We start from the raw sequence: 26,172 nt of genomic DNA, 5'->3' as shown, positions 1-26,172 counted from the left end.
ATCATGTCATTAAAAACTCTGGTCTCTAGAGCAAGACAATATCTGGCTGCAAAAACCAAGCAAGGCTTCCGCTGGAGAGAGACGTGGGGTTAAGATCTAAGCCTCATTCTTTGATTCGCTCATCAAACACTTCTGGACTGGGGTCCAGGTTTAACTGGGACCCAGGTGTAGCATGCACAGAACCGGATTTCTCTTAGGAGAAGGGGCAAGGCATCTAACCCTCCCACCACAGAGTGAGCAGGAAGGTCAGCAACTAGCAGAGATCACCACTGGAGTCCGGAGGAGGAGCAGCATCTGGAGTGGACATGGAGGTTTCCATGAGGAGGACAAGCCCCAGGGGAGATGGGAATGGTCAAGCACAGAGAAGGCGGGAGAGTATTCCAGGCAGAGATAGGGGTTGGCATAGCATAATGTGCTGTGAGTACCATCCAACGGGTGAGTGATGCAATGGGTGTGGGGAGGTAGGGAGAGGAACAAGATGGAGCTAGTGGGGTGAAGCTTTCAGGGTTTAGGTGTGGGCAGGTGTAGCTGAGGGTGAATACGGGAAACTCTCGCCCCTCCCACCCACCCCGTGACATGCTGGGCTACAGGTCTATAAACATCCATCCACCCTCTAACTGATAAATTTGCCTGGTGGAGTTAGGCTGGCCTGTGTTTTCCTCAGGGCACAGCAGTGGAGGGGAGGTTGGGGAGGAAGGCACTGAGGGCTCTTAGGCTTCCTCAGGCCATTTCTCATATGTGCATACCCAGGTCAGCATGCCCTATCTCCCCAGAAGCAGCCCAGGCACAGAATGAGCCCCAACTACGTGCTGGGCACCACTGGCACTCAACAAGCCTGCTGTCTCCATCTCTCCCCAACAATACCTCAGAGGGGCACTGGGCAGCATCAGAGGACTGCCCCACCACCCCGAAAGCTGCAGGTTCCCAGGGCAGAAGGTTACTTCAGACCAGCTGAGTCACTGCTGCCAACGGGGTTTCCAAGGCAACATCATTTTCGGATTCCTGTCCCTCCATGGAAACACAGGCTGCAGGAAGCCTTAGCAACTGAGTGGTACTCTCTGTCCTCCGGGGATGCTGCAGCAACTGGGTCGCAGTACTCTAGGGTAATGCAGTTCCCGGCCCGTCCACAAGGTGGCCACAGGACCCTGCACCCAGGTTTCCCTGGAGCCAGAGATTCAACAAGTCTGGCAGTGGTGAACCTGAGGCAGGATGGAGGCAGACATCCTCCCAGAATAGGGTAGTCACTATCGCTACTACAAATACTCTGTTAGGAAGCTAGATTGTGTGGACTGGTGCAGGCACCTTCAGAAAACCAGACTTCAACACACACACCCCAATTGGACACCTGTGGGCAGTAAAGTAGTGACCTAGATTCTAGCCTCGGGACCTCAGTTTCCCCACTGTTTTCACCATCTATGTGCTCCCTGGGGACAGAGGAGAGCTAGAGCTTCGCAGAAGGCTTTCCCTGACAGTCTGCCCCTGAAAGTGCTCTCTTCGTTAATACTGTTTGCATTGACTTTATTTAACTACTCACTTGATATCATATTTTATATTTTCATTCTCTAAATATCGACACTGCTTTTTCCTACAGTTCAATCATGAATAGGTTCATATCACCCTCCTTTTTCCAGTAGACTAAACGAATGGTCCTGCTGGGTGGGGGCATGCTTTATAATGCGTGTTTGTTTATGTTTTCCTCAAGGCACCCAAGCTCCACGTGGGGTGGGGAGAGACAGCAGAACAGCCACACTCTGCTTGGGAGGTGTGAAATGCATGTCCTGTCTCACGGCCATCCCCAAGCTCCAACGTGCTCCAGCAACCAGACAGATGGAAGCCTCTTCACTGTTAAACACCCACAGCTGCGCAGCACCTCCTGCCTAGGGCTCGCCCTTCCTAAACAGATGTAGTGGGAGCGCAGCCCTTTGCCGAAGCTGAAGGTAGATGGCTTCCTGCTGATGGAGGTGTAGGCTTGGGGAGCAGCAAGCATGAGGAGGTGGGGGAAACCAGGCTCAGGAGAGCCTCGATCTAATACCAGGGTGCTGCTACAATCAGCACCCTCCAGGTACCGGCTTCTCTCTCACCTTCAAGAGTTCTTCAAAGCCCACAAGTTGAACAGGTCAATGAAAAACGAAGTCTGGGAAGAGGGCGGGACTCCTGGGACCATGCTACATCATATGCACACAAAGTGCACACAACTTTGCACACAATTTCAAGGGGGTTAAGCCGGTTCAAGAATACCCTGGTGTGATGGCCCGGGCATTGGATGCCATCAGAAGGGCTGGTCTTAAATCCTGATTCTGCCACTTGATTTCTCTCATCTCTAAAGTGGAGACCAGCACTTCGTTATCCTGGCTCGTGGTTCATTATACTGAGAGGCAAGTGCTACCCAGAGAAGAGGTGGTCTCTAGGGGTGTGTGTAGCGAGATGGTCAATGGGATCAATTACGTTAACATCTGAAGTGACCAACCGGGAGACAAGAGTGGGCAGGGAAGGAAAAGGAGAAGCCATCAGTGCAACAAAAAACAAAGCAAATGGAGACTAACAAGTGTTTGTGAGCATATGGAAACACCGGGACCCTCATGCTCTGCTGGTGGGAATGCAAAATGGTGCCGCTCCCCAGGAAGTGAAATACTGAGTAATCACATGACTTAGCAATTCAATTCCTAGATATGATGAAGAGCTTCCAAAACTTTGTGGGCAAATTTCATTGTCTTTTCATTGCATTTTTCCATGAACTTTTTGAAACCCTCTCATCTATTCCCAAGAGAACTGAAAACAGGTATTCAAATGGATACCTGAGCACCAGTGTTCATAGCAGCACAGCTGAAAAGCAGACACAACCCAAATGCCCCTCAATGCATGAATGCTGTGAAGCACTGCTTCCCACTCATAGTGACCCTGTATAGGGTTTCTGAGGTGTGGCTGGTATAGGTTTGAACTTCTGACCGTGTGGTTAGCAGTCCAGTACGTACCTTACAGTGCCACACCAGGACTCCAATGTATTGTATTTGGTTTAACCATTCAGTGGATGAATGGGTAAATAAACTATTACCCAGTCATAAGAAGGAATGTAGTTCTACTATACAGATTTCAAGCACATTATGCTAAGTGAAAGAAACCAGACACAAAGTCCCAGAGTGTATGATTCCATTTATATGAACTATTCAGGTTTGGCAAATCCATAGAGCTAGTGAGTAGATAGACGGGTGGTTGCCAGGGGCTGGGGGCTGGGAATGAGGCATCACTGTTTAGTGGGAGGGTACACTGCCATCGAGTCAGCTCTAACTCACAGCAACACAGTGGAACTGCCCCATAAGGTTTCCAAGACTGTACTCTTTACGGAAACACACCGCCACATCTTTCTCCCTTGAAGCGATGGTGGGTTCCAACTGCTGACGCTTCAGTTAACAGCTGAGTGCTTAACCACTACATCACCAGGGCATCTCTTAATGGGTACAGAGGACGTTTATTTTGGGGTGATGAAAATGTTTTGGAACTAGATAGAGGTAGTAGTTACACATCACTAGTAATGTATTAAATGGCATGGAATTGTTACTTTAAAATAATTTTATGTTATGTGAGTTTCACTTTAATAAAAGGATTTTAAAGATAATAGACGCCAACTGCTCCCCAGCCTGTGTCTAGCTGCTGTCATATCCCTGTCCTGGGTCACCCCAGGCACGACATTGTCTTTGTAAAGGGAAGGCAACGCCCATACCTGAATTAGAGGGTGAGGCAAACCCAGGTAAAATCCAACACTAGGGTATTCATGAGACCAGGAGCAGCTCCTGGGAACTTGAGAGAAATTCGGATTCCCAGGCCTCCCGGCACACCTTACTGAGCCAGACACTGAGGTGAGGCCAGTGATCTGGGGGCACACTAGCCTGCAGGGGATTCGTATGCAAGCTCGAGTTGGAGATAGCTGCACAAGATGATTGACACTCATGGGCCACTGTAGTTGGTCAATAAGGGGGTTGGAGGTGAGGTGGGTAGTGTGGGCTCCAGGGGTCCGCCCTGAAATGGGAGGGATTCCTTAGAGAAGCCCCTGAGCTTGCAATTCTGGGGTGGAGAGATAAAGCCTCCGGAACATTAGAAAGGCTCCTAACGTGGCCTCCTCACAGTCAAGCTCGTGACCCGCCTACCGAACCCCAAGGAAGGCGCCCCATAGCCCCTTACCCTTCTCGGTCGATGTGTGGTAGGGGCTGCTTGGGTGCGTGTCGCAGCTTCCGGTGGAACTGGGTGAAGTCCAGCTTTTCGGGCTGCAGGTCCCAGGTGGCACCACTAGAGGGCGAGGGAGGGCGAGAAATGCGGGGCAATGGGGAGACAAGCCCAGTTACTGATGGGGACCAGACACACCAGGCTGAATCCAGGCCCGGAAGCAGCCTCAGAAGGAGGCAGGCAGAACGGGGAGGGCTCCCAGACACAAGGGCATGGTTGGGCGGGGATATCCTGACTCAGAATGGAGCCTGAGCTGTCAGCTCTGCACCCACAAACATGGGGAGGAGGCTCTGTGAAACATCTTCACCTTCTCTCAACCTTGCTGTGTGAAATGTACGTTTAGAAAACACTGTGGGTAGGATCCTTACTTTACAGTGCTCCCCAAGCCCCAAGGAACCTTGGTCAACACCTGCTTTTCTAATCTGCCTCACTAGGAACCTTCTAGAGTATGAACCACACCCCTCTACAAACACCCATTCCAACAGGCAGGTGGAAGCAGTGGGGTCTGCAGCCGTGGTTACTGTTACAGGATGGGCACAGTTAAGCCTTCCCTTTGCTCTCCAGTGGTCCCCTCTGCCTGCTCTCCTTCTCCTCTTTAGCTGGACTATTTCTGTCTTCTGTCTTCCTTCCCCAACTCTCTTCCTCTGCTTCCTGTCCCCATCTTTTAGATTTATCTTTTCCCTTTGATGATCTCGCCTTCATTCTCCTCTCTTTGATCTCCCTGTCTCTTCTCTCCAACCTCCTCTTTTTCCAGCCTCACTCTCCCTACTTCCTTCCCCACTGTTTCTTCCCATCTGAAGCTCAGTAAGCAAATTTAGCCCCAAACACACCACTTAACACTGGGGCACAGGAAAGGTAAGCTAGGGTCCCAACTGGAACTCCACCCCACAGAGAAAGGAGGCCGAGAAACTCACCTGAAGGAATCAAAGGTGTTGGCCGCCCAGATGTCTGTGCCCAGCATGTCCAGAGAGTTGTCCCTGCTGCCATTCTGGAAGAAACAGGGAATGAGAAGAGTGGCCTTATCTGCTTGGCAAGGATGCTGAGAAGTGATGGATGGTCTCCCTAAGGGTCAAATCCAAGAGGGCTGCACAGGCCCTCTCTGTCTACCTCGACTGGCTGTCCTGGGCAGCTCAGAGGCTGGAATGAGCCACAGGAGTACATGTGCCAGTTGGTATACCCACAAAGAGTGGGGAGGACTCTGTGGAGGACTCCCGGCCTTCCCCCAGTGGACCCAGACCCTTGTCTTACTGGAGTTTACAGATGCATGTAGCCGGGTAAAGAGATGACCAGAGGTGACCCACGGTTCTCGCCTCCAAGCCTGAACACCCAGCAAAGACTCTGCACCACCTGCTGACGAGCCCCACTCATACCAGCCTGATGGCACTAGCTTCTTCCCATTTGGGGGCTCTGGGGGGCCAGGAAGACTGGAGGATCCATATAACTTAGACCCCTAAACCAGGCAGGGTCAAGAAGCCTCTAGTGACCAAACCGGTATCAGCAACTGGGTTTCTCAGCTTGGTAGCTCTCTCTAGTCTCCATTCCTCACTGACCCACCCTGCAGACAGAAAACCCTTCACTTGATCCAGTCCCTGGGATTTGGTCTGTCTACCCTTGACAGTCAATCTCAACAAGTTCCCCACCCGCTCCCTTCATTCCTGATGTCGTCCACCCTTTCTGATACCTGTGAACAACAGTTCCCCTTAACTAAAGCAGACCACATCATAGGGCATGTGACCCAGCTATTCACTCCTAAGCACAAACTGAACAGCAATGGGCACATCTGTCCACCAGAAAACGTCTACACATAGGCATACCGCAATCCTGCACGTAACTGTCCCCAACTGGAAACCACCCAAGTGTCCATCAATAGTTGGCTGGATACAAAAATTGTGATATTTCACATATGGGACTATTACACAGCAGTGGGAATAAACAAAACAACATGCAACATAAATACGCCTCGCAAATGAAATGTGGAGCAAAATCATCCAGATGCCAGAGAATCCCACTGTATGGCTCAGTTGATACAAAGTTTAAGAACAGACAGACTGAGCTATGGTGACGAAACTCAGTAACTTGAAGGAGGCACCAGGAGCTCCTGGGAAGAGAGGAGCTGGTTATGGTCTGTGTCTTGATCTAGGTGCTGCCTTCAACGGTGCATTCAGTTTGTAAAAATGAAGGCTGGGGTCTGTGTGGCCCCCCTAGTCCCCATATGTCAGACCCTTCTGCAGAATCGGATTCTCTTGACATTGTTCTGATCAATCTGTCCCAGGACCCATCGTTTCTCAGACCCACTGGATCATACATTGAATGACCTTCTGTTGAGCATGGGCCATGGGCCAGGGTCTGAGCTGACGTTGAGGATAAAAAGGACAGAGACACTCTCCTGAGGAGGTCAGGCAAGCAGGGGGAAGGAGGAAAGGAGTCATCCAAGCCAGTGGTATGTGGGAAGGAATCATGGCAGAATACCAGGAATCTGGGTAACTTTAAGGCCTCTGGGTTTGCACAGAGATCGTGGTAGGGATAGGGTCAGCTCAAGTGTGTCAAGGGACCCTAAGGCTGAAGAGTCTCCAACAACCCACCCTCGGTCCTTGTCAGGACCTTCTGGGGCCCCACAACTGCGCTTTGGTGTCCCACTTGTCTCCTTTTATGAAGTACATCATGTCCCTCCTCCTGCTGCCAGGGGATGACCCTGCTGTGGGCTTCTCATGTTCTCAGAGACAATACCATGTGCCTCACAGTCCCAGGCCAGCTCAAGCTGTTCTCTGATCTCCCCAGCTCCCACTTCCTCAGGGCCTTCGACAGTCCCACCCATTGTCCTCCTAAGTGGCCACCCAGCCAGCCTTATCCCGCTGCTGACCACGGAGGCCAGGATCACCCTAGTGGCTGTCGAGCCTAGTCTGAGTGGACACCACTGAGCCTCATGCTAACTCTCATCCCCTGGACGGCAGGGACCCTGGCTTTTCCTCAGTGGTGATCTCTCCGCCCACTCACCACCCCCCATGAAGTGACTGTGGCCAGGCACTGAGGGCTTTCTATCACTGGGTTCTTAAAGGACATTCTCCAGGTTGTAATTTCATGGTTGGCCCGGTGACCATCGCTTTTCTCTGAGCACAGCCTGCTCCTGGCCCTAAGATGCCCCCAGCCCTACCCCCCAAGTTGCTGAAATGCCAGGCTTCTGAGAAGCATCATAAGAAACAATTGCCCTTTTCAGAAGATGTTTTTTTAGCACTTAACACGCTGGGGGTCCTTCACAACAGCCCCTTTTACTGGCAGCTCAAGGGGCTCATGCTCAGAAGAGCCACACTGTTCTCACAACACATCACAGAGGGGTAATGAGCACTTGAAACCACACGGAAGAGACAGTGAAACTGGCAGGGAAACTGAGGCAGCCTCTTAGAAGCTCCCAGTGGAGGAATAGCTACCCTCAGCTCAGGGGAAGACAGACCCCAGGAAGGACCAAGAATCACCATGGTAACCATAGTAGATACTGACAGAAGTTACATCTCAGGGAACACATCTGAGCACTTACATGGATCCAGCCCTACTGTTGCTCTTGCTGGCCCCACTCATCGTGACCCCAAGCACAGCAGACAGCAATGCTGCCCGGTCCTGGACCACCCCATGACAGGTTGTGAATCAGATTGTTGTGACCCACAGGGATTTCACTGGCTGGTTTTTGCAAGTAGATCTCCAGGTCTTTCTTCCTACTCCATCTTAGCCTGGAAGATCTGCTGAAACTTGCTCAGCACTCTAGCAACATGCAAGTCTCCACTGATGGATGATGGGTGGGGACTACAGTGGAGGTGAATTAGCTGGGAGTCAAGCCAAGATCTCCTGCATGGAAGTGAAAATTCCACCTCTGAGCCGCCAATGTCTCCATTACAACAGTTGTCGTTGTTAAGTGCCACTGAGTCAGCTCTGACTCATAGTCACCCTGTATAAGGTATCCCAGGAGTAGCTGGTGGGTTTGAACTGCCAACCTTGTAGTTAGCAGCCCAGCACTGATCCCACAGCGCCACACCAGGACTCCATTACAACAGTTGTTGTCATTGTTGTTAGGTGCCATCAAGTCGGTACTGACTCATAGCAACCCTGTGCACAACAGAATGAAACACTGCCCAATCCTGGGCCAACCTCACCATTGTTGTCAAGCTTGAGCCCATTGATGCTGCCACTTGGCCAATCCATCTCGCTGGGGGTCTTTCTCTTTTTCTCTGACCTTCTACCTTACCTAATATGATATCCTTCTCCAACATGTCCAAAGTATGAGAGATGAAGTCTGGTCATCCTGGCCTCCAAGGAGCACTCTGGCTGCACTTCTTCCAACACAGATCTGTTGGTTCTTTTGGCAGTCCATGGTACTTTCAATATTCTCCTCCAACACCACAACTCAAATGCAGCAATTCTTCTATGGTCTTCCTTATTTACTGTCCAGCTTTTGCATGCATATGAGGTTATTGAAAGATACCATGGCTTGGGTCAGGCGCAACTTAGTCCTCAAGCTGACATCTTTGGTCTTCAACACTTTAAAAAGGTCTTGTGCAGCAGATTTGCCTACTGCAGGCAGATATTATTATCATCATTCCCATTTTGCTAATGAGGAAACTGAGGCACAGAGAACTTGCCCACATTTATGCAGCTAGCTCCCAGGGTGGGGAGCCCAGATGTTATGTGTGGCCCAGATGTTATGCTCTTGCTCTTAACCACTGCACTGCTGTTCTACTATTCAGACAAATTGTGACCCCGTAGCAGGGCTTTCCATAAAGCTGTAATGAAGCCATCTCCATGCCCACCTCTGCACATGTTTGGACGGCAGGACTGTTGAAGGGAGTCAGATGTCCATAGAGAAGGGAAGAGGATCTGGGGGTCTGAGTGGTCCCTGTCCTCGCTGGGAAGGGCAGGTACAACATATGAGAGATTCCAGGAGCGTTCCTATATTCCATTAAATGTGCAGGGAACAAAAGATTCCAAAGATTTCTGTCCAATAGGAGGATCTGCCTAGGCAGAGAGGAACTGAAGAGATGCACACAGAGGGAGATGGTGGGCAGATGTCCTGGCCCCAAGCAGGATCAGCACTAAAGACAACATCCCAGTGCTGGAGAAAGAAGGAGCAGGCCTCCAACATTCTAAACAGCCCCCAAAAGAAGTACTTCTGAGACAGTAGAGTACCCAGAGTCAGTCCTTACACTCTGGGACTGCTGTGTCTGTCTGTCCATCCTGCCCCCTCACTCTGGACCACCGTGGTCTTCTAATTAAACCCCAAAGGTCAGGGAGACAATGTCTGATGCCTGAGGTCAGTATATTTCTCCTAAGCCAAGCCTGCCCACAACACTCTCTCTGGCTAATTAGGTTTGTGATTTGGGTTTTAAATGGCCATGTGATGTGAACCTGGCCTGGGTTCAGCCACACCAGATGCCTGGCCAACCGACACTAAACTCCCCCTGTATTCAAAAGCTTTCAGACGGTTGCTTTTTCAGACAAGAACGTCCTTTCTCTGGACATAGACATAGGTTCTCTGAAGGCAGATACCAAGCCATGTTGCACGCATAACAGGTACTCAATGGACAGCTGCCAATAGGTCTCCCTACAAAAGTTAATTGTTGATACTCTTTGGAGTCGTATCCTATTCCTGTGAGTAATCTAGAGCCAGAAGGTCCTGTGAGGACAGGGGCAGATGGCATTTTCAGGAAGAGGGGCACCCACACTGGCAGGTTGTGGAGGCTGCCTCGCTCAGATTCTAGGAGACATGCTATGGAGAACAGTAGTGCTCACAGGAGGGCTCAGGGGCTCTGAGAATCAGTGTGTCAAGTCCCAGAATTGACACAGACAGACACAGACAGATACAGGTACACAGACACAGACAGACAGACACACACACACACAGACACAGACAGACACACAGACAGACACAGACATAGACACAGACAGACACAGCAGACACAGCAGTTCCAGAGTGTAGGGAATGACTCTGGGCACAGACTTCTTACACTGTAGTATGTCTGCCCTGCGCCCTCTTGGGTGCCACTCTCAATCCCCAGTTCCTAGCACAGTGCCTGGCACATGGGTGGCCCTCATTGACGATTTGATGATTGGATCAATGGATGAATGAACCAAGAAGCATGAACTAATTATGGGGAAAGGGAAATGGCTGCAGGCATGAGGGTATTTAGCTTCAAAAGGAAGACTTTCAATGGTGGCTGCTACAGGGCAGATGTGGGCAAAGGAGTTAAAAACTAAAACCATCAGCGGGCGCTATGAGAAAACAGCTTGGTGATGAATCAAAGAAAGGACAATTTTGTCAACTGGAGGTACCTAACAAGCACCTGAGATGCCTTTTGAAGGCAGTTTGTGCCCCATGGCTGGAAATTTCCAGACACAATAATGACATTGGGGTCGGGGGTGGATCTAGTGAGGAATCAGGTGACCTCTGAGCTTCTTGATGTCCTGAGACCCCATGATGTGAGATCCGCATGCTCTGAAGTGCACTTGAGATGGATTTGGTCTAGATTTGATGTGGAAGAGGAGATGAGAGGAGCAAGGGTCAGCCCCAGCCTCAGGTGAGGTTCTACTAGAGGCTGGGCACCTGGCAGTCATTCTGACCAGTCACACCAAGTCCATTCCAGGACTATAGCAGAATTACACTTCTTAGTGTGTTTATGATTGAAGGGAGGTCATGTGCCCAAGAAGCTAAGAAGTGGCATGTGTTAACTTCTGGCTAGAGTGTTGAATTGCCAACATGAGATTCTCCAGATCCCCTTCCTTCAGTTGGGTTGACCAGCTGAAATAGTAACTGTTCCATCAAGGTGGGTGCTGAGTGTGTTGTTTTCAGTTATGAGGTGGTGGGATTGTTTGTTACAGGAGTAGTAGCTATGCCCTACAAGGAGATGGATGATACAAGGAGACAGACTTTATCTGTATGAGCAACCAAGAACAACAGAAGATGTACAAGGGTAGGTTGGACAGGACTTTAACATTTCAGCCCAGCACACTCATCCTCCTCCACCACCACCACTCTAGTAGTGCCCAACACTAACCATCTACTTCAGCCATGCTCTGTCCTGTCACCCTAACTGCCCAAAGTTACACCATCTCTTGTCTCTGGCATGTCCTTCCCCTTCTCTTCCACCTATTCTGACATCCTGCCCACTGCTGAAGGCACAAGTCAAGCCGTATGTTCTTCAAGTCAGATGTTCTCTCTACTCAGTACACAGGCTGTTTTTTTTGGAAAGACACAGCCTCTCTTATGGGCCCTTAACATGGATGATGGGGGTTCAAAAAGGTCATGGAAAAAATCCCATTATCTTTCAATTCCATTTTCCCATGAACTTTTTAAAGCTTCCACGTCTTTCCTATTCTTCACATTAACTAGCTGTGATGGTTCATTTCATGGGTCAACTTGGCTAGGCTAAGATTCCCAGTATTTTGGCCAACCACTAGACTAGCTGCTATTTCATAATGTATTCAAAGGGGGGGCTTCCTTAGATGTGGTCTATAAATAGATATTTTGGTTGAAATCTTTCTCATTCTGTTTCTCAACTTTGCACTCTTCCCATCATCTGACCTAGGGATGATGAAACCCAAACCTGAAGAAGTCTCCAGACTGACACCTAGCTTGATTTTGGACTTACAAGCTTCCCACACACAATCCCATGAGCCGGCAGGAGTGTCCAGCTTGCTGTCAGCCCCCATGATCACATGAAGTAAATCAATGTCTCTCCCTACATATTTATACAAGGGTAAGTAAAAAAAAGTATTGCTACTAAGATTCTACTTCATACACTCACAGGTTTATTCCAAACAAATATGTTTAAATACGTTTCTGCAATTGGGGATGGCTGCAGACAAGTTCTCTCTGTAGTACACTTGTCTTAGTCTCATTGGTGGTGGCAGTGTGACGTGGAGTCAGTTCTGACTCATGGTGACCCTGTATAGGGTTTCCTTGTTGTTGTTGTTAAGTACCGCCAAGTTGATTCTGACCCATAGCGACCCTGTATAGGGTTTCCAAGGAGTAGCTGGTGAGCTTGAGCCACCGACCTTGCTCAATGGCCAACAAATCCTTCAAGCAGGAAGTCCTTCTCAAGATCTATCCAGAGGCTCTGCTGCTGTTGTGCATACTAAATTCATTTCCTTAGCACTTCGACGCAGGCAGAAAAGAGCTGTTTGCTCCTGGACTCACAGCAACCTTTCCGATGCTTTCAGATTTCTTTCCTGAATGTTACAGCACCTGGCGATGTTTTCTAAATTCACGCCTGTGAATTCCTTCTCTCTTCTCAAGAGCTTTCTTCTCAACTATCTCTAAGCATTTTCCACTATTGCAGTGAAAAGCTGGAAACTGTATCCCAATGTCTTAACAAAATGTTATGTGCAAGAGGCTTCCAGAGAACCCACAATACAATTGAGCCCCAGTCCTGGTAGCTGAGCAGCCTCTTCAGCACTAACTGAACCCCATTTCTTGTTCTGGACTCTCTGGCTCTTTCCTTCTTCCTTGTAGGTCCCAAACTACCCTCTGAGAAGGCAGGGTGAGGTGGGGGCTTTTCTGCCATTAGTTGACAAACAAGTAAACATCTTGTAAGGTGAGAAAAAGAAGCTCTGGTGGGGCCGTTGGGTTACTAACTGAAAGATTGATGGTTCAAACCCACCAGCTGCTCCTCGGGAGAAAGATGAGGCTCATCTGCTCTGTAAAAAGTTACAGCCTTTGGAAGCTCCATGGAGCAGTTTACTTCTGTCGTACACAGTCGCTATGAGTCATAATAGACTTGTTGGCAGTGAGTTTGGTTTGGGCTTGGTAACATTAGGAAACATGTCCCCCTGACCCCCTGGCCCCTGAATGATGGAGCAAGCCCTGCCGCCCAAGAAAGATTCCAGAGCTGATGTCCCAGGATCCGAATGGTGAAGCCCTGCTTTCATTGGCACCCAGGGGTGAAGTCACTCCCAGAAGTGGACCCCAGCAACATGTCATTGCTGCAGCTTTAAAATCAGGGCAGGTTTCTGAGCTCACTGTGGGGCTCCTCCCAGCTCTGCACTGGCCTGTCTGAGGCTCAGCTGGGGCTAGGGATAAATGGTTCCTTTCAGCCTTCTGATCCACTGACTCCTGTAGGCAGGGACAAGGTGTCTGCAGGAACAGCCAGACAGTCAGAGGGGGCGGGGGTGGGTGGGGGCGGGATGGACCAGAGTCACTTAGTAATGGTTTCCTTCCCTACCAGCTGTGCAGCCCACACAGGAGCGGCACGCAAAAAGTGGACCTTACCTAGCTAGCCCCAGCAAAGCTGGCTGGCCAAGGGGAAGGAGTCAGGCCTCTCTGTCACCTAGCCCTCCCAGGCACCCTTACGTAACCTGGAGCAGAAGTGATCTCCAAGGTGTCCCACAGCACGAAACCCAGGAGCTGCCACATGAAGAAAAGGCTGGATGATTCCATCCTATGTATTGATTGGAGTGCACACTACATAGACATACCTTGTTTTATTGCACCCCACAGAAATTACAGTTTTTACAAATTGATGGCTTGTGTCAGCCCTGTGTTGAGCAAGTCTGTAGGTGCCGTTTTTCCAATATCACTTCCTGTCTGCATCACATTTTGGTCATTCTTGAAATATTTCCAACTTTTTCCCAATGCTATTGCACACTTTGTTGTTGTTGTTAGGTGCCATCGAGTCGGTACTGACTCATAGCGACTTTTATGCACAGCAGAACGAAAGAAACACTGCCCAATCCTGGGCCAACCTCACTGCTGTTGCCAAACTTGAGCCCAGTGATGCTACCATAGGCCACAAACCAAACTAAACCCACGGCCGTAGGTTCAGACTCATAACATTCCCTGGGTAGCATTTCTGAGGCTGTAAATCTTTACAGGGGCAGAAAGCCTTATTGTCTCTGGCAGAATGGCTGGTGGGTTTGAACTGCCGACCTTGTGGTTAGCAGTCCAGTGCTTATCCTAAGGCGCCATAGAGTGTAAACATAAACCGTCACCAATGTTCCAAGCAAAAGCAAGATGTCAATAATAGGGGAAAGTGTGGGGGTAAAAGGATCCCTGGTGGTGCAGTGGGTTAAGCATAGGTCTGTTAACTGAATGTTTGGCAGTTCAAGTCCACCAGCTGCTGTACTGGAGAAAAATGAGGCTAGCCTGCTTCTATTAAGATTTCCAACCTTGGAGAACCTATGGAAGTGTTCTGCTCCGACCTATAGGATCGCTATGAGTCAGAATCGACTTGAACAGGTTTGGGTTTGTAGGGGAAAGGGAGAGGGGACATCTGGGAGCTCACTGTACTTTCTGCATAATTGTCTGTAAACTTACAAGTTTTCTAAAAAATAAAGTCTATTAAAAAAATAAACTCATTTAAACTAATCCTGTAGTCCCCTTGTTTGAGATCCATCAATGTCAATGTGAGACCCACCCATCCATCATTCATTTTACTGCCATATAATATTGTACTTTAAGAACCTATCACAAGTAATTTCTCCATTCTCCTCTCAGAAACAGACACTTGGGTTATTTCCAGGTTTTTGCTACTATGAATAATGCAGGGGCTGGAAAGAAATCTGAGAGATCTGTGTGCCCAGAGGAGGTAGAGCTTCCCGTAGGAGGGGTCTCCAGGGCACAGCCCCTCACCCATTTCCCTGCCCTCCATATTACCGCCTCTCAGGAACCCAGACATGAGACCCATGGCAGTCCCCAGGTGGAGCATGGCACTGGCTCCTTACCTGTTGTGGGGGCGCTCGACCACGGGAGAAGGAGCAGCTGCTGACCAGGGGCTCGCTGCAGTCCGCCGTCCACTGCGGGAGGAAAGGGGTGGTCAGTGGCGGCAGGACACAAGTCTCATCGGTCCTCTGTCACCTGAAAATCCTACTTGGCCATTTTCATGGTAAGTCCTTCCTCCCAGCAGGTCCTAGCTGGCACCCCCAAACTCGACATCGAGATAACCTTGTAGGATAAGCACTGTTCGGCAAGGTCACTTTGGGCTTCAAGATCAGCATTTCAAACTCATCAGCCACTCTTCGTAAACCCTGCAAAGACTTACAGCCTCAGAAATGCTATGTAGGGTCACTATGAGTTGGACCTGACTCAATGGCACTTAACACTAATAACAATTTATTCAACTCAATATCTCCAAAATAGTATCACATCAATGTGTCATTATATAAAGAAATATTTGTGAGGTATTTTATGTTGTTTTTCTCCACACTCAAGCCTTCGAAATTCATTTAAAACACATCTCAATTGGACCTAGCCATATTCCAAGGACTGAAGAGTCATATTTGGCTTGTGGCTACCATACCAAACAGCACAGTTCTAGAGACATGGCAAAGGCAGTATACCAGTCCTGGGCAAGTCAGTCTTCCCTCAGACCCAGTGTCTGTTGATCCCTGCAGATGGAGACTCCCAGGCTCCTGTATCAGCTGGGCTCAGGCAACATGGTAGACAGCATGAAGAGAGCTGCCAGGGTATTTCTCTCCTCTCTCTGGGCCTCAGGTGGTATTACCAGCTATGACTGGGACTCCTTTCTGGCTCCAGCCCTTGCCAGATAGGCTTTCCACCCTGGGCTCTGGCAACACCATCTCTTCCCCTTGTGCCTGAGGCCCAGATAGAGCAATGGCTTCTTGTAGTTGCCAATTTGGGGGCTGATTATTTTATCCACTGGGAAATCATTTCCAAAGATTAAATTCCCTCTGCCAAGAGATTTGCAGTCTCAAAATGTTGTCCTCCAAAATATTACTCACAAAGGGAAAAATGGCTACTTTACAATGGAGAAGCCCATCAGACACCATCTTAAGCAAGAGATCAAAGTGAATGTACCAGTAATAAAGCAAGTCAGCACTGATATCAGGAATTTTACACCACTTCTGGGTCAGTCTTGCCAACAATGCCAAAAAGCAGTTTCCATCTAGTCGACTTCGACTCGTGCTGACTCTAAAGTGTAAACCTGGGCTCCATGGGGTTTCCAATGACTGATTTTTCAGACGCAGATCATCAGGCCTTTCTTTTGGTTCGTAGTCAGACATGTTAACTGTTTGCATTATCCACATCTAACCCCAAGGAAACATCAGACACTCCAAACTGAGGGGCATTTAACAGATAACTGAATTACTGCATTCCACAAAAGAACTGAACAATTATAATATGAATTGCTTAGTGTTGATCATTGCACTATAGCTACATAAAAACAGTCCAAGTTAACGGAAGCTGGGTGACACTGTGAGAACTCGGCACTATTTTTTTTTTTTGTACCTTTGCTAATAAGTCTAAAATTGTTGTTGGGACATGCCTCCACTATGTACACAACGCCAGCCACCAGCTGGACATCAGAATCACAAGGGTGGGGCGGGGGACTTACAAAAATTCAAATGATTCACTGGGGTGGGATCAGTACAGAGATTACTTTCAAAGTTCTCCAAGTATGCAGCACACAAACACTGTGCAAAATCTTCTGATGACCCACCAGGTCACTAATGTCACTAAATTTACTAACATACGAGGTCAAACATTTGCCCACTTATCACATCCCAATATCTTCTGCGAAAGGTCAATGGTCAATGTGACTCAAGAGTCTCTTTCCATTGAGTGTAGTGAATTACTTAGCGTCGCTCTTCTACCTTATCTTTGTAATTCCTACCAAATGGCTGGGCTGTTGTTGTTAGGTGCTGCAGAGTCAGTTCTGACTCATAGCGACCTTATGCATAAGAGAGTAATTGTCCTGCCCTGTACCATCCTCACAATTGTTGTTATGCTTGAGTCCACTGCTGCTGCCACTATGCCAATTCTTGGACTTGCTCATTTCTTCTATTCATTTTAGCGTCTCTACATTGAAGTACAAATTTCAGTCTCTTCTGACATCCATTTTGGCCTTTTCTTTCTTGTCTTTTTAGTAACCTTTTGCTTTCTTCCTATATGATGTTTTTGATGTCCAAAACTCTTCCGGTCTTCAGTCATTAGTGTCTAATGCATCAAATCAGTTCTTGAAATGATCTCTAAATTCAAGTGGTAAATGTTCCAGGTCATATTTTGGCTCTTATGAACTTGTTTTAATTGTCTTCACCTTCAGCCTGAACTTGCATGTGAGTGATTGATGGTCTGTTCTGCAGTCTGTCCCTAGCCTTCTGTCGGCTGATGACGTTGAACTTTTCCACACTCTTCCCACAGATGTAGTCAATTTGATTCTTTTGTATTCCATCTGATGAGGCCCATGTGTATTGTTGTCTTTTAAGTTGTTTAAAAAAGGTATTTGACATGAATAAAATTCATTGGCCTTGCAAAATCCTATCATGGGATCTCCAGCATCATTTCTATCTGCAAGGCCACATTTTCCAACTACTGATCCTTTCTCTTTGTTTCCAACCTTCACATTCCAATCACCAGGAATTATCATTATATCTTGATTGTATGTTTGATCAATTTCAGACTGAAGAAGTTGGTAGAATTCTTCCATTTCATCGGTGTGTAAGTTTGAATAATAGTGGTATTAGTGTTCTCCACACTCTCCTTAATTGTAAAAAGCAGAAAAGTTACTCCAGAAGCTTGCCACCCAGATGTGGACATCTAGCTGTGGACACTCAGCTGTGGACACCCAGCTGGTCCACCCAAGCCACCCCGGAGGACAGGAGCCAGAGTGCAGGAGCCAGACTGAGGATGCATCTCTACCTCCTAACCTCCTGGAAGCTCAGCAGACACCACAGAGAGACTAAAGGTGCTGAGAGGCCCTCCTTCCAACACGATCTCCCCCAGAGCTGCTCTGGGAACAGTAATTCTACCAGGAGCAAAGCGTTCCTCTGGGGTGAAGCTCCCTTGCACCCTCCTCAACTGGAGGGACCTTTGCAGGCTGCCCTGCTGGAGACACTTGGATTCCACACAGCGAGGAAAGTGGGCCTGCCCATGGACCTGACCAAGCTTCTGAGGAGGCAGCTCTAGGAGACTCAAAGGTAATTGCCATAGTGGTTCACTTAGTTCCTCCCCTTCCTGCCTTGGCCTCAGAATTTTTCAATCTAACCTGACCACTCCCTCCACTCCAGAACTGTTATTATTAACAGTACGAGAAGGATAGTTTCGATCAAGAAATGAAGTTATGTAAGTACAACAGTATATCATGAGAGGAGATGCCCACAATCCTCCTCCTTGCAGCCAAGGGAGACCAGCAGGTTCTCCTCCTCCCTACTCCTCCCTATTCCTTGAAGACTTGTCTTCAAGAGATGGGATGACTACCATCTCTCCAACACTCTTATACTCTTCCTTGGTGAAATTCGATATCCATGAAGATACCCAGGTTTTCCTCGTTCCACTGGCAGAGCCCTCCTGGTCTTGGCTGGTTCCTCCCCACATCCCTTCATTCTGCATGTTGGAAGGCCCCAGGCTCAGTGCCTTGGACCTCCTCTCCACATACTCCCAGCACTTGTCTAACTCACCGCCTCCAGCTTACTCCACTTCAACCACACTGTGCCCGGAACACTCTCCACCTCAGGCCTTTCTTCGCACACACTGCTCCCTCTCCTCTGATAGCTGTACAGCTCACCCTTCACTTCCTTCTCTGTCGACCCTACTAAACACTGCAGTCCCCTCCTACCCCTCCTCACTCCCGATCCTCGTCCCTTACTTTCTCTCCAAGCACCTATCACCCAACACTAGAATGTAAGTCCCAGAGAGCTTTGTGCATCCCAGAACAGACAGTGGGTTGGTGGTCAACACACCCTTGTAAGTAGAATAATGAATAAGTTACAGGCTTATATCCACCCCACCCACAATGGAAACAGGGCACAAGACCACTGTGGCTTCAGGGTTTCCCAGGTCGACTTCTGGTCCTGCATTCCAGCAAAGCTACAGGTTCGTTCTGGTTTCTAAAGAGATGGAGGATCATCTGCCTGCCCAAAGAGCAGGCCAGGCGGCTTCCTTCTGGCTTTTCTCTAAAGCAAAATAGCCAAGTGCCTCCCTTTCTACCGTCAGCAGAGTCCCAGGCTTGAGGTGGGACAGAAAGCACATGAGGTAGATGCCTGGGACCTGACCGAACCAGTGAGAAGACCCTCAGTGTGTGCCTTGTAAGAAGACATCCTGTCTTCCTGTCACTTTTCGACGCCTTACCTCCTGTGACCTCCCAGCATTCCTGAGGCGCCATTTGTTGTATCTGCAGAATAAGCCTCAGTGACACTGGAGGTAACACAGGCAGCTCGAACAAACATCTACTGAGGACTTAGGGGTTAGGCATGGGTACATACACCATGGGCCCTGCCTTTACCAAGTTCGTACTCTACAAGGGAAATTTCAAGGCTTCCCAGTCTTGAGCCATCATCATCAAAAGAGTCTATCTTGTATCCAAGGCCAGTGTTGCCTTAGATTGACCGTGGGTAGGGAAACCCATTCGAGATTCCTGCCAAAATGCCTCACTCATCTAACTATGTCGGGAATACTGAACTCTGGGTGAGCTGCCTGAGAACTTCAATGTTCTGAGGGTGAATAACTGCCTGTGTTTGAAGACAAAGAATATTTACGAGTTACAGCCATTCATGTGTCCATCGTGTGCAGGGTGGACAGGCTCATGTGGTCTCCCGGAGCACGAGCTTGTCGAGGACAGACAGGGAACAGTGTCTAACACAGAGTTGTTGTTGCTTCTTCTTAAGCTGCCATCAAATCAGCCCCCAGCTGATGGCAAGCTCATGCGCAATGGGATGCAGTGGTTGGTCCCCATATCCATAGGGTCTTCCTTAGCTGCTTTCTTGAAAGTAGACGACCACCTTTCTTCTTAGTCTATCTTAATCTGGAAGCTATGGGGAAACCTGTCCAAATCCATAACAACGTTCAAGCCTCCACTTGTGCTTAATAAATGAGAGGGCTTCAAAAAGTTCATGGACAAATGTAATTAAAAGATAACGGAATTTTTCCATGAACTTTTCCAAATTCCCTTATATTCAATGTGCTGTTCAATGAATTGTGAACCTGGCTGAGTATCCAAGGAGGATGCCTCCTGTCTGGATCCCAAAGCCTTACCCGCAGGATTCTGGCTGTTCTCCAGGGGAGAAGGGTGGGGGTCCACCCACACCTTGGCCATCTAGGGCCAGAAAATCAGTTGTTGTTGTTAAGTGCTGTCGAGTCGGTTTTGACCCATAGTAATCCTATATAGGGTTTTCAAGGAGCAGCTGGTGAGCTTGAACTGCCAACCTTGCAGTTCAAGCTGACTTTGCAGGCCAGTGCATTAACACACAGGATCTGGCCGACTGATTGGAAGAGATCCATATTTGTGCCCATTCCAAAGAGAGGTGACCCAACAGAATGCAGAAATCATCGGACAATCTCTTTGATATCCCATGCAAGTAAAGTTTTGCTAACAATAATACAGAAAAGGCTACAATCATACATTGACAGAGAACTTCCAGAGGTTCAAGCTGAATTCAGAAGGGGCCATTGTTGTTGTTGTTGTTAAGTGCCGTCGAGTCGGTTCTGACCCATAGCGACCCTGTACAGGGTTTCTGAGGGTGTAAACCTTTACGGGAGTAGAAAGCCTCATCTTTCTCCCGTGGAGCGGCTGGTAGTTTCGAACCGCTTACCTTAAAGTTCGCAGCCCGATTCGTAACCACTAGGCTACCAGAGAAGGGGCCACAGAATGAGAGATATCATTGCTGATGTCTGATGGATCTTGGCTGAAAGCAGAGAATTTCAGAAAGATGCTTACCTGTGCTTTATTGATTATGCAAAGGCTTTCAATTGTGTGGCTCATGACAAGCTATGGACAATATTGTGAAGTATGAGTATTCCAGAACACTTAATTGTGCTCATGAAGAATCTGCACCTGGACCAAGAGGCAGTTGTTCAATCAGAACATGGGAACACTGAATGTTTTTTAAAATTAAGAAAGGTGTGTAACAAGGTTGTATTCTTTCACCATACTTATTTAAAATGTATGCTATGCAAATAATCTGAGAAGCTGGGTTCTATGAAGAAAAACATGGCATCAGGATTGGATGAAGACTCATTAACAAACTGCGATATGCAGATGATACAACCTTGCTTGCGGAAAGTGAAGAGGACTTAAAACATTTACTGATGAAGATCAAAGAGCATAGCCTTCGGTATGGATTACATCTCAAGGTAAAGAAAACAAAAATCCTCACCACTGGACCAATAAACAACATTCTTATCAGCGGAGAAAAGAATGAAGTTGTCAAAGACTTCATTCTTCTTGGATCAACTATGAACACTCACGGAAGCAGCAGTCAAGAGATCAAACAACGTATTGCAGTAGGCAAATCTGCTGCACAAGACCTTTTTAAAGTGTTGAAGAGCAAAGATGTCAGCTTGAGGACTAAGGTGCGCCTGACCCAAGCCATGATGTTTTCAATAACTTCATATGCATGCGAAAGCTGGACAGTGAATAAGGAAGACCATAGAAGAATTGATGCTTTTGAGTTATGGTGTTGGAGGAGAATATTGAAAGTGCCATGGGCTGCCAAAAGAACCAATAGATCTGTTTTGGAAGAAGTGCAGCCAGAATGCTCCTTAGAGGCCAAGATGGCCAAACTTCGTCTCTCATACTTCGGACATATTGTCAAGAGGGACCAGTTGCTGGAGAAGGATATCATGTTTGTTAAGGTGGAGGGTCAGAGAAAAAGAGGAAGACCCCCTCAGTGAGATGGATTGGCCAAGTGGCAGGATCGATGGACTCAAGCATGGCAACAGTAGTGAGGTTGTCCCAGGATCGGGCAGTGTTTCGTTCTGCTGTGCATAAGGTCGCTATGGGTCGGTACCGACTCGATGGCACCTAACAACAAACCACACCAGGACTCCAAACATATATGGTGGTGGTGGCTGTGGAGTCAGTTCCAATTTATAGTGACCCTATATAGAGTTTCCGAGGCCGTAAATCTTTACGGGAACAGAAAGCCTCATCTTTCTCTCATGGAACTGCTGGTAGTTTCAAACTACTGACCTTGAGGTTACCAGCCCAACTCATAATCACTAGCACCTGGAATCAGGGCCCCCTGTCCCACCCTCCTTTGAGTTTGCCAAGGCCCCTCTCGCCCTCACCTGGGAGATGTGGGACGGGGTCTTCTTGCTCTCACCGTCTCCTTCTGTCTTGTCAGCCAGCAAGCCCTGCACCTGGTACTCAAGCACGTAGCTGTCGATGAAGCGCTCTAGCTCCTCAATCTCCTGCGAGCGGCTGCTCCCAGCCTCGGAGGAGGCCGACGCTGCTGAGGAGTTTTCCATCACTCTAGCTCGGGACCTGGAACAGGCTGGTAGAGAAGAACAGACAGGCTCGGTGAGCTGCTTCTGGGGCGAGGACGAGGGCCTATTCTCACCCCTCATGACCCTGTATTCTCCCAACCACCATGAGAAGTAGGTGAGGAACCAGTTCATCCTTTGTGTAAAGAATGTGCTGAAATTCCCCCTGTACAGGGAGGGAAACTGAGGCCCAGAGAAAGCATATACCACCACTTGCCTAAACGGCCAACACAGCAGTAACCTTTGAGAACATTCGGCATTAGTACAGTCTACTAAAATGGGGTAATTATTCAGCTGGGCCTTTAAATCTGGCACCTGAGGTCAGAGACAGAGGACATTGAAGATCTGAAGCATGAGGAAGATTCAGTGTGCTGGCTGGGAGACTGAAGGGGCCACATGGCAAGGAACTGAGGACAGCCTCTTGGAGCGGAGAGCAATCCCTTATCAACAACCAACAAGGAAATACGAGCCTCAGTCTGACAAGTGTCAGACAGTAAATTCTGCCAACAACCTAAGAAATTGGAAGTGGATGTCTCCCTAGGGAATCCAGACAAGTCAGTCTGACCATCAGCTTGATTTCAGCCGTGTGATACACCATGCTGGACACTGAGCTTAGAGATCTATGGGATAATAAAAGGAATCGCCTTAAGTCACTAATGTGCTGCATACAAAGCAATACAAATGAACACAGTCTTTCCTACCTCTGTGCCCCAGGAAGCAGGCACTTTCCTCTCCCCTCCTCTATAAGATCCAGAGGCCCTTACCCTCATGAAAGCTAGAACGGTGACTTAGAGATCATTGGGCAACGAATCCAATCCCCTGGGTTAATTGTGGATGAAGAGGCACTGGGGAATCACTAGGGGGTACAAATGATGGCTGTGCTCAGCTGCAAACAAAAAGGCTGGAGGTACGGGTACAGCCAGAAGGACCTTGAAAGAAAAGTCTCGAGTTCTACTTCTGAAAAATCAATCGCTGAAACCCCTATGGAGCTGAGGCAATAGACCCCCTTAAAGATTTGCGGTCTCCAAAACCATTGGAGCAGTTCTGCTCTGTCCTGTAGGGTGGCTGAGTTGGAACTGACTTGATGGCAGTAGATTTTAATCTTTATGGAAGCAGATTGCCATCTCTTTTTCCTTAAGTGGCTGGTAGGTTCCAACTGCTGCCGAGTGCTTAACCCTTATGCCACCTGGGCCCCTACAGATGGAACTGTAATGATTTGGTATAATAGGCAAAGGATTCACCAGCTTTGGACTATAGACAGGAATACTGAGACTTCCACTAGTCATAGAAAAAACTCAAGTTTACCGAACAACATTTGATATGCCCAACCTACTTAATCCTTATAAAACCCCTATGAAACAGGTATGATTACACTACCTGGAAAACAGAGGTTCAGAGAGGGTAGGTAACTTCCCCAAGTGCACACAGCAGAGCTGAAGGTCTGTACAATTCCAGTTACAACTTCATCCACACCCTCTGTTTCTTCTCCAGCCCCACCCTGGCAGGCAGCCTTTCCCACAGAGATGTGCTGCTCATCTCTCCGGATGGACTGTGGGCTCTGAGGGCTGGGCCCTGGGCAGGCGGCCTTTCCCATAGAGATGTGCTGCTCATCTCTCCGGATGGACTGTGGGCTCTGAGGGCTGGGCCCTGGGCAGGCGGCCTTTCCCATAGAGATGTGCTGCTCATCTCTCCGGATGGACCGTGGGCTCTGAGGGCTGGGCACTGGGCAGGCGGCCTCAGCTAGATGGGAGTGATAAGAGCAATACCCTGCGAAGGCTGGAAGGAGCCACTGCAGGAAACGTCAGTGCCTACCTACAGCCCTGCTGGGTGCTCCTCAAAGACTTAGATCGTATCGAGGGCTCCTGGCACACCTTGTAGGTGTAGTCAGAGGGTGGGGCTTTGTACTGAACGGAGCAGGTTCAGGGAGGATCGAGGGTCCGGCTCTCCCTTTGTCCTGCTCTGTCAAGGGTCTCTCAGAAGTTCTCTCAAGAGTTCTGGAGGCTGGACACAGCCCCCTAACTCTCACTGGTATACTGGGAAGAGGGAGAGGTAGTGAGCTTTATCCCAACCCAAAAGGACAAAGAGTCTCCCTCAGCCCACCTTCTCCAACACTTGCCGCTGCCTCATCAGACCCATGCAGTGTAAACTGACAGTATGTCACCTCAGTGTCTCAGCCCAGGGCTCCTCTGACCTATGCCAGGAGACACCTGCAGCGGCCACCGGGCATACAGGCACCTGTACCAGGAAGCGGGATAGGGGTGTCCTTGGGTGATGCAAATGGCACTCAGCTAATGACAAAAAGGGCGGAAGTTGGAGTCTACCCAAAAGCACCTCCAAAGAAAGGCCTGATAACCTACTTCAGAAAGTCAGCCAGTGAGAACCCTATGGAGCCCAGTCCTCCTCTGACACTTATGGGGTCGCCGTGACTTGGAGTGGACTCAATGGCAACTGGTTTTGATCTCTTAGACCAAACTCGGAGGCACCCTCTACATGGCCCCTCTGTGAGGTCTGCAATGGTGAGCAGATCCAGAACACACACCCCTGTGGTTTTCTCTGCTCCCTAACTTCGTTCCTCCCAGGGACTCCTGGTCCTGGAACGCCTCCCAAAATGAATGGGCCTGCACACAAGTCCCTGAGTTGGACTCTGCTTTCTGAGGGGGAACCAGGAGAATGCACTAACTCCTTGTTCCTGGAGCCCCCCTCAGAGAACTGAGAGCCCCTCCTTCAGTGGGATGGGGCAAAAGGGTGAGTAGCTTCCCCTCCACAGTCAGGATGGAGTGCCCTCAGCCCCCTCTCTCCCTGTCTAAGCAGAATTCTCTAACTGTGAAGACCTAGGGAGAAGGAAGCCTCCTGAGAGATTGTTTCTCACTCCTGTCCTCTTTGGGATATTGCCTTCTGGCTCAGCTTCTCATTCACAGAAAGATCTAGGTGGGGAACCCCCAAACAGCTAGCTAGACAGAGTGAACAAGAGGAGAGGAGCTTTTTTTTTTTAAGCCTTAGGGTGGCTTTTAAATTTTATTTATTTTAAATGTTTATTGTGAATTATGTGATCGTTTACATGGGAGAACATTAGCTTTATATTCATCCTATCGTATATGTTGTTTCATTGCCATGGTTACAATCCCCTCCATGCATCATCAACCAACCAAAGGATATACCCTGCAAGCCTGCCCCACCCCCGCCGCCACCCGGGTCATCAGCAGTCAGCACACAGCCCCTCTTCCCTTCTGGGTCTAGAGTCCCTAGCCACTCCATCTCTCCATGTCATTGTCTCTGCCTCCATCTCTGGCATCACTGCTTCTCTGGGTAGGGTCCCGCTCTCCACTCTTCTCCCTTGATGGTTCCAGAGACCTTCGCTCCTAGACTGCAAAGTCAATCACTCCCCTCCTTTTGCTACAAAACATCTACATTTACATTTCCAACCCTCACAGTCACTCCTGATAACAATTATTCACCATTGTACCACAAGGGACCTATCCCCATCTCCTTTCATTAACTCTGCCCAGACAGACTGGACACTACTCACTGGAGATTCTACCTTCCTCCACGCTCTCTGGATCTAGGTTCCCTCTTGAAAGTTTGTAAGACAGTCACTTCTTGCCTTTGTAGCCCCCCGCCCCCCATTTTGAGTAGCCAATGTCCAAGTTGCCCATCCCTGCCTACTCTGTGTGGAGGGGGTGGGAATGATTCTTGCTGTAAGTATTTGTTCCCTCTTTTGAGCTACTGCATCCATAAGTGTAGGTCAAGTTCATCAAATT

At 48.7% G+C, this 26,172-nt stretch overlaps 1 protein-coding gene across 1 annotated transcript in view; it reads right to left on the bottom strand.

The window, feature by feature from the left end:
* The window catches only part of CTIF (CBP80/20-dependent translation initiation factor), a 147,014-nt gene extending 124,615 nt beyond the window's left edge, over positions 1-22,399 (bottom strand). Inside the window, exons 1-4 of the mRNA XM_006835147.1 lie at positions 22,220-22,399; positions 14,920-14,991; positions 5,133-5,206; positions 4,177-4,281 (exon numbers count right to left, since the gene is read on the bottom strand). Of these exons, the coding sequence (XP_006835210.1) occupies positions 4,177-4,281; positions 5,133-5,206; positions 14,920-14,991; positions 22,220-22,399 (431 nt within the window). The remainder of the gene's footprint in view (positions 1-4,176; positions 4,282-5,132; positions 5,207-14,919; positions 14,992-22,219) is intronic.
* Between the last annotated feature and the right edge of the window lie 3,773 nt (positions 22,400-26,172).

This window comes from Chrysochloris asiatica, unplaced genomic scaffold (genome assembly GCF_000296735.1).
Source record: "Chrysochloris asiatica unplaced genomic scaffold, ChrAsi1.0 scaffold00015, whole genome shotgun sequence".
NCBI lineage: Eukaryota > Metazoa > Chordata > Mammalia > Afrosoricida > Chrysochloridae > Chrysochloris > Chrysochloris asiatica.
Note: the sequence above shows the minus strand (reverse complement) of the source record. Positions and strands in the feature narration are given on the sequence as shown.